This window comes from Hakea prostrata, chromosome 5 (genome assembly GCF_041222555.1).
Source record: "Hakea prostrata isolate BN-2017 chromosome 5, UWA_Hpros_2, whole genome shotgun sequence".
NCBI classification, from domain to species: Eukaryota; Viridiplantae; Streptophyta; class Magnoliopsida; order Proteales; family Proteaceae; genus Hakea; species Hakea prostrata.
Window position 1 is genome coordinate 48,986,594 of NC_142604.1, and position 7,571 is coordinate 48,994,164.

At 34.6% G+C, this 7,571-nt stretch overlaps 2 protein-coding genes across 4 annotated transcripts; both read left to right on the forward strand.

Moving 5' to 3' along the window:
* Positions 1-384, forward strand: LOC149016309 (uncharacterized). Its single transcript, XM_089156724.1, has one exon. The coding sequence runs from the start codon at positions 1-3 to the stop codon at positions 382-384; it is 384 nt and encodes a 127-aa protein (XP_089012850.1).
* Positions 385-2,816: 2,432 nt separating this feature from the next.
* On the forward strand, positions 2,817-6,415 carry LOC149016310 (xanthotoxin 5-hydroxylase CYP82C4-like). Of its 3 annotated transcripts, none has more exons than XM_089157466.1 (3): positions 2,817-3,100; positions 4,178-5,485; positions 5,603-6,415. In XM_089157466.1, exons 2-3 carry the CDS (start codon positions 4,508-4,510, stop codon positions 6,227-6,229), a joined length of 1,605 nt encoding a protein of 534 aa, XP_089013592.1. In that variant the 5' UTR covers positions 2,817-3,100; positions 4,178-4,507; the 3' UTR covers positions 6,230-6,415. The 3 variants fall into 3 exon arrangements, with proteins under 3 accessions (XP_089013592.1, XP_089013593.1, XP_089013591.1); XM_089157467.1 differs by having other exon boundaries at positions 4,396-5,485; XM_089157465.1 differs by lacking the exon at positions 2,817-3,100 and having other exon boundaries at positions 3,758-5,485.
* Positions 6,416-7,571: the final 1,156 nt, after the last annotated feature.

Genomic DNA, 7,571 nt, shown 5'->3' on the forward strand with positions numbered 1-7,571 from the left:
ATGGGGAATCAAGGAGGATATGGGATTCTTGCGAGAAATGAGATGGGTGAAGTTATCTTCGCTGCTGCTGGTAGATGTTTGGAAACAAATGTTCTTTGCATGGAGCTCACGGCCATTCGTCGAGGACTAGTACTAGCTTTGGAACATTCTATCCAGAGAGTCCAGATTCGCTCTGATTCATCGAGTGCTATTGCGATGATTTTAGGTCGGTTTACCATACCATGGTTTGCAACAAAGGATGTCATAGACATCCGAGATTCATTGAGATGGTTATGCCAATATGGGCTTCATCATGTTGTCCGTGAGCTTAATGCTAGAGCAGATTTTTTGGCTGGGCTTTACCCATTTGTACATGAAATTTCTCTCTCCTCATTCTTAACCTGAAGCGTTGTCTTGTGTTATAAAAGACGACGCTGAAGGGAAGACTTATTTCAGATTGTAACTTTTTCTTTTCTTTCTAATACATAGCTACCTTTAACAAAAAAAAAAACAAAAAAAAAAAAAAAAAAAAAAAACAAAAAAACAAAAGAACAAAAAACAAAAGTTTCCTTTCTTTTATAAATTTTAAGTTACAACATTGATTTTTAAAATAATTTACAATTTGAATAATTTCCCTATATAAATGATTTTCCTCCAAGTACCTATATCTTTTTATTAACTATACTTAGGACTAATTTAGAATCATATTCTAGAACTGAATTGGAACCAAAACCACGTAGGTTCAGATCTAAATCTGACTATAAAACTAATTTGGTTCTTAAATTAAATTGGATTGTATTATCATTATTTAGAACCAAATTGAAACTGAATTGACCAACACATTTAAGTAGAATAAGATTCCATGGTTTCATATAGATGAAAAATAAAATCAAGCCCAAGCTATGTGAATCATAACTTTGTTGAACAAAATACCCTTAACAATAAAATAAATTTATTTTAATAAGATAAGTTTTTATTATTTTAAATTTAAACTGGGGTATGATCAAGGGATAGACCTGTAAATGGATAGCCGAAATCCGCCTCCGAATTCGCATTCGTATTTGTTTATGGGTATCCGAATCTGGAAATTTTCTTACCGGAAAATATCCGTATCCGTCCGCTAAGTAACCGGATTCGGATTCGGATAATTGCTTATCGGATCGGATAATATCCGGATAAATTTTTATTCGGATAGAGTAAAGTATTTAACATTTTTCCTTTAAAAATAGATGATAATCGGATTCGGATAGCGGTATTCGGTAATCAGAAATTAGAAATTTATAATAAAAAATGTAAAAAAGTGACAATTATCAATCAATAATCGGATATTTTATCGGATCGGATTATTATCGGATATCCGATAAAGTTTCAGATTCGGATTTGGATGCCTTCTCTAAATTTTTGCCGGATTCGGATTCGGATAGCGGATTTGCTAATCGGATTCGGATTCGGATTGGTGTATCCGAGCCGAATCCGGTCCGTTTACAGGCCTATCAAGGGACGAAGGGAGAAGGAGGGGAAGTATGATAAAAACGAGATTGAACCAAAATATTGATTCCCTAGCTTTGTAGTCTAATACAGTACACTTCTTTGACTTCGACTACCACTAGTATATAATTGTAAATATAAATCACAAACTCCAAAAAAAATAAAAAATAAAAAAAATCATGAACTAATATAATGTTTTCTAAACAACTTAGAAGACCAATTAGAGAACAATTTGGAGTGATAGCAAAACGAATGGTTTTAACAATGATTTTGTTTATACCAACTCTATTGTTATGGTTTAGCACTCACAGTAACAAATATATGTCATCATTACACTTGTTAAGTACAGTAATGTTATCACATTTATAAATTCATTTATTATTACAGTTTCAAATACCATAGTTATATATAAACTATATTACTATGATTTTTAAACACGGTTCTATTTTTGTGGCTAAAAAAAATTGTTACAATAATTTCAAATACCGAAGCAATTATGTAAATTATATTACTACAATTTGAAATTGCAATTCTATTTTTGTAGTTAAAAAAGTGGATGTTGTTACACTTCTAATTACCACAGCAATAAGTTTTGAATATTACTAAAAGTTTTAGTCCTAATTTTGATTCCGTAGTTACAATGTTTTTTTATTGCTACAGTTTTGAATGCTATAACTTAAAATATCTTAAATTACTATAATATAAAACCATAGTTATATTTTTGTAGTTAGAAGGAATATGTTACAACAGTTTGGAATACCATAGTAATAAATAGTCTATATTACTATGATTTTTAGTTACACTTTTGCAACCGCATCTATAAATGTATTTATTACTGCAGTTCTTACATACTGTAGCAATAACTTTTTTACATTACTACATATGAAAAATTGTAGTTAAAAAATACTTTTAACTTTGGTTTAAAAAGTCGTAGTTAATTATCTGTGGCTATAAGAGATTTTTGTTACATCCATGACCTAGGTTTTTTGCCCCTAATAATAATCTAGAAAATAATAAACAAGAACTTGTGAATATAAGAGATTTTTGTTACATCCATGACCTAGGTTTTTTGCCCCTAATAATAATCTAGAAAATAATAAACAAGAACTTGTGAATATGAGTTACTTCAACCTGGGAAAGAGAGAAAATGACCCATTAAAAATGAATCTGCCACCATATTGGATTAAAATGAGAGGGTAAGTGGATATTCAACCTCAACCATCTAATCCTCGTCCATTATGTAAGGCACTTGTTCATTAGGCTTTCCTTTTCATTATCCTCACTGATATTAAAGATAGCAGCTTCTTCCACTGTTCTCTATATTAATTTTTCACTCTGTTTTTCAACAACAGAATTGAACAATTGAATCCTTCTTTTCTCTGAAGAAGAACACTTTCAAGAATATTGTATTATCTTTTTCTTCCTCTTCTTCCTTCTCTTTTCACTTTTTCTCTTGTCCAGCAGAAGAAGACCTGCGTCCATAGCATAGCATATTCTTCTTCCTCAATGGTTAAAAACGCAGGCTAGCAACAGCTAGCTGTTTTTCTTCTCCTTAAAACCCACGCCGACGGCAGGTTGTTTTCCATTTCTCTCCATTCTTACTCTATTGTTCAACAATGGAAGAAATACTCAGGTAAGCTTTTCTTGCACCACTACCGAACCCTTTAGTTTCTTTTTACAAGAACGATTTTTTCAAATCTTTAATTCTTCTCTTAGCTTAATTCCATGCGTTGCCGCTATACCAAATAAAAACCAATAAAAAATAAAGGAATAATTACTGTTGCCCCCCCTGTAGTTTGATTTTATTACTAATGAAACCCTGTTCTTTACGAAATTACTGTTGCCCCCTTCCTTATAACGGTGTTAAGTTGCCGTTAAGTTTGAATATGTAATGTCTAATTTGCCCTTCATTAAAATTAATAAATCAAAAGACGATGCTACCCCATTTATAAAACCAGATTAAATGTCAATTTTACCCTTAAACTTCATTTATTTTGAATTAATGAAATGGGCAAAATTCAAATCCAATTTGGTTTCCCACCTTCACAAAACTTCATCTATTTTGAATTAAAGAAATGAGCAAAATCCAAATCCGATTTGGTTTCCCACCCTCACTAAACTTCATTTATTTTGAAAAAATTGTAGGTGATATTCAGTTTCCAATTTGAGTTGAATTCGATTTTCTTTCCTCTCCGGTTTCTATTTGAGTTTTATTCAATCATTCTTTCTTTATTTGGTGGTTTTTTTTTTTTTTTTTTTTTTTTTTTTTTTTTTTTTTTTTTTTTGAGAATAAAACGGATTATAGTTAATTTTTTTTGTCCACAGTTAATTAAGGGTACTACTGTAACTTGACAAAATGGTAAATAAGTAAAGAGATAAGTATAAGGGTATTTTGGGGTTTTTGAGAAAATATAAAGATGCCACATCATCAGTTAACTAACGGAACTTAACAGTAGGGGGGCAATAGTAATTATAGACAAAGTTGAAGGTTGGATTAGTAATTTTGAAAAGTACAGGGGATACAGTAGTAATAAAATCAAAGTACAGGGGGCCAATAGTAATTATCCCAAAAATAAACCAAGGTTGACTGGTTCCAATACTAGCCTTACCCAACTTGATTTTAACCCGTTGGTATACTTGATTTGAATTGCTCATATCATCTCAACTATCTCCTTTAAGTTGCCAACAATGACAACACTTTCATTTGCAGCTAGCTAATGGATCAACAAAAGCAAAGTTGAATTGGCAGAGTGCCTAAATCACACATACCTCTAGCTCCCATGCATGGTTCATACAACCCTCTGGGGTTTTGATCCTCTCTGTCTAAGCAGATGTTTTCGCTTAAAAATAATTAAATGCATGGAATTAATCTGGCTAACATGGTTACTTTTCATCGCTTAATTTAACAAAATGAAAACAATTGTGCAGGCTGGATCATGCAATACGAGTATTTGTAGATTGAGTTGGTCATAGTTAGAGGTTTTAAAATCTCTGGAAAATCCGAAGAGCGGAAGACGAGATCAGGGGAAGCTTGAGTTTAATGTGCAATTCCCATAAGATTACAATGGAGCTCCTTATCCTATCTGAAGTGATAGCAACATTTGTAGCCTTCACTTTTGTGTTTTATTTCCTACGAAGACACAAAACCAAGCGAAGGGAAGCCCCAACACCATCTGGTGCCTTGCCGATTATTGGTCATCTCCATTTGCTAGGGGGGAAATGCTCGCTCCCACGAACACTTGGTTCTTTGGCTGACAAACTTGGCCCAATCTTCATGCTCAAACTCGGTGTACATCGCACACTGATTGTGAGCAATGCAGAGATGATTAAGGAATGCTTCAGTACCAATGACAGAGTTTTTGCTACACGTCCTCATTTCGCTGCAGGGAAGCATCTAGGCTTCAACTATGCTCTATTGGCATTCTCACCATATGGTTCATATTGGCGTGAGATCCGAAAGGTGTCCACTATTGAACTACTCTCTAATACCCGTCTTCACAAGCTCAGGCATGTTAGGGTTGCTGAACTAGACACATCCATCAAAGAATTATACTCAGCTTGGGCCAAGGATAATAGTGACCAACCCATGAATGTGGAGATGAAGGAGTGGTTTGAACACCTTACGTTTAATGTCATCACCAAACTTATTGCTGGGAAACGTTATTATGGGAACATTGGTACAGTTGGAAATGAGGTGGATGAGGCCCAACGATTTCGAAAGGCAATGGTTCAATTCATGTACCTAAGTGGGGTGCCTGTTGTATCTGATGCAATACCCTATTGTGAATGGTTGGACTTGGGAGGACATGTGGGAGCCATGAAATCTACTCTTAAGGAGTTCGACTCTATAATTGGAAATTGGATAGATGAACATCGTCATCACAAGATCCATTCTACGACACAATCGTCTCGAGATGAAGAAGATCTCGACTTCATTGATATAATGATATCTGTGATTCTTGAGAGCAATTTGAAGCACAATTATGATTGTGATACTGTAATCAAGGCAACTGCGTTGGTATGTACCTTCTTTCAATTTTATTTAATTATAGTGATGGAGGCTTAATTAGTTTAAGAACTTGGCTTACAAGTACCAAAGCCTTAAACTTCTTTTCTATATTTTCCCTTTGCGCAGCAACTCATCGCAGGTGGCTACGAAACGACCTCTGGCACCTTGACATGGGCACTTTCTTTGCTGTTGAGTAATAATGAAGTTCTGAAAAGGGCCCAAGAAGAATTGGACATCCATGTTGGTAACGATAGACGCGTTGAAGAATCAGATATCAACAAGTTGGAGTACCTCCAGGCCATTGTAAAGGAAACTTTGCGGTTATATCCTCCTGCGCCTTTATCAGTACCTCATGAAGCCATGGAAGACTGTCAAGTGGGAGGTTATGCCATCCAAAAGGGCACACGTTTACTTCCTAATATATGGAAGCTTCATCGAGACCCTCAAGTGTGGTTAGAGCCCCATGAATTCAAACCAGAGAGGTTTCTCACTACACATGTGGTAGTGGACTATCTAGGTAAGAATTTTGAATTCATTCCTTTTGGATCCGGCCTACGAGCATGCCCAGGTATTACATTTGCCAAGCAGATCATGCACTTGACTCTTGCTCGTCTACTTCAAGGATTCAATCTAGAAACCGCTACGGATGAACCAATAGATATGACTGAAGCTTTAGGCATCACCATGCCCAAAGCAACCCCTCTAAACATCCTTCTCACCCCACGCCTTCCTTCTAAGCTTTATGAAAATTAAAATTAATTATAATTTTTATGCTTCTTGTGATTGGGCCACTGAATTGAGGTTTTCAATGTTGTCTACATACATGAATAAAATCCTAATGTTTGATGTTGTCTATATAGATGTGTATAAAATCCTACTGTTTGTTTGGTTCAAAGGTAAATTAAAGTATAAATTTAAGAAGGTGATTCTTAAGTTTTCCATGTAACAATATACAGTTGTTAACATTTAATTTTATCCTTAAAAAAAAAAAAAAAAACCTCCTCTTTCCACATATTAATGTCTCTCAAATTTTCCAAGAAATAATGCATAACAGCACTTATGTTTCTTAAATTTCTATCACTTAGAATCAAAAATCTCAAGTGAAAATTCATGTGTATGTGGGTGGAGTTTCACTACTAGATTTGGGATCCACCATTGCAGAGGTAGGAACCGGCACCCACTACTAAGATTTGGGATTGATTGATGTTCAGAGGTAGGAAACCCACCCACAATGTAATGCGGAGTTATTTGCTCCTTCCCCAATGTAAGCAAATCTAAATTTGTTGATGTGTGTCAATTAAGCTAATAACTCTTGAAAATTATCAATAAAGTGTCTTTATTGTACCAAATCACATTTTTTCTTTGTTATACCTAACATAGTCCAACATACCCACTGGAGGCACATGTGAGTTCCCCTTATGCCTTTAAAAATGTCATAGAAGTTTTGTTTTTTCTTTAATAATTATTATTTTAACAAAAAAGGTATATGCTGACATATTATTTGTTTATCCTTGTCTTCTTTTCAATTACATATGTTAGAATTGGGATCGATCATCACTTCATCAGTTCAGAGGTGGGGACCCCACCCACAATGTGATGTGGAGTTATTCGCTGCTTCCCCAAAGTTTGAAAATCCAAACTGGTTGATGTTTGTCAATTAAGCAAATAACCCTCGAAAATTATCACTAAAGTGACCTTATTGTACCAAATCGCATTTTTTCCTTCTTACCCCCACCATAGTCCAACATATCCACTGGACACAGATGCAAGGTTCTCTTTATGCCTTCAAGAATGTTATAGAGATTTCCTCTTTCTTTCTTTTTTTGTAATAATTATTTGAAGAGAAAGGCTTATGCTGACATATTATTTGTTTATCCTTGTTTTCCTTTGAAGGATAAAAAGTCACTTTGAAAGGCTAAAGAATAGGGACGATGAGAGATATAGAAACACTAGATGCTAGCAAAAACATACCCAACCTTATTTTAATTTTCAAAAATCTTAGAAGGAAGGCATGGGGTGAGAAGGATGGTTAGGGGGGGTCACTTTGGGCATGGTGAGACCTAAGACGTCAGTCATGTCTACTGCCTCATCTCTA

What these genes read in the sequence shown, in the direction of transcription:
- LOC149016309 (XM_089156724.1), top strand. Translation starts at nt 1, where the DNA reads ATGGGGAATCAAGGAGGATATGGGATTCTTGCGAGAAATGAGATGGGT.
- LOC149016310 (XM_089157466.1), top strand. Translation starts at nt 4,508, where the DNA reads ATGTGCAATTCCCATAAGATTACAATGGAGCTCCTTATCCTATCTGAA. An exon ending in TAATCAAGGCAACTGCGTTG is followed by an intron (nt 5,486 to 5,602) that starts GTATGTACCTTC and finishes CCCTTTGCGCAG; the next exon opens with CAACTCATCGCAGGTGGCTA.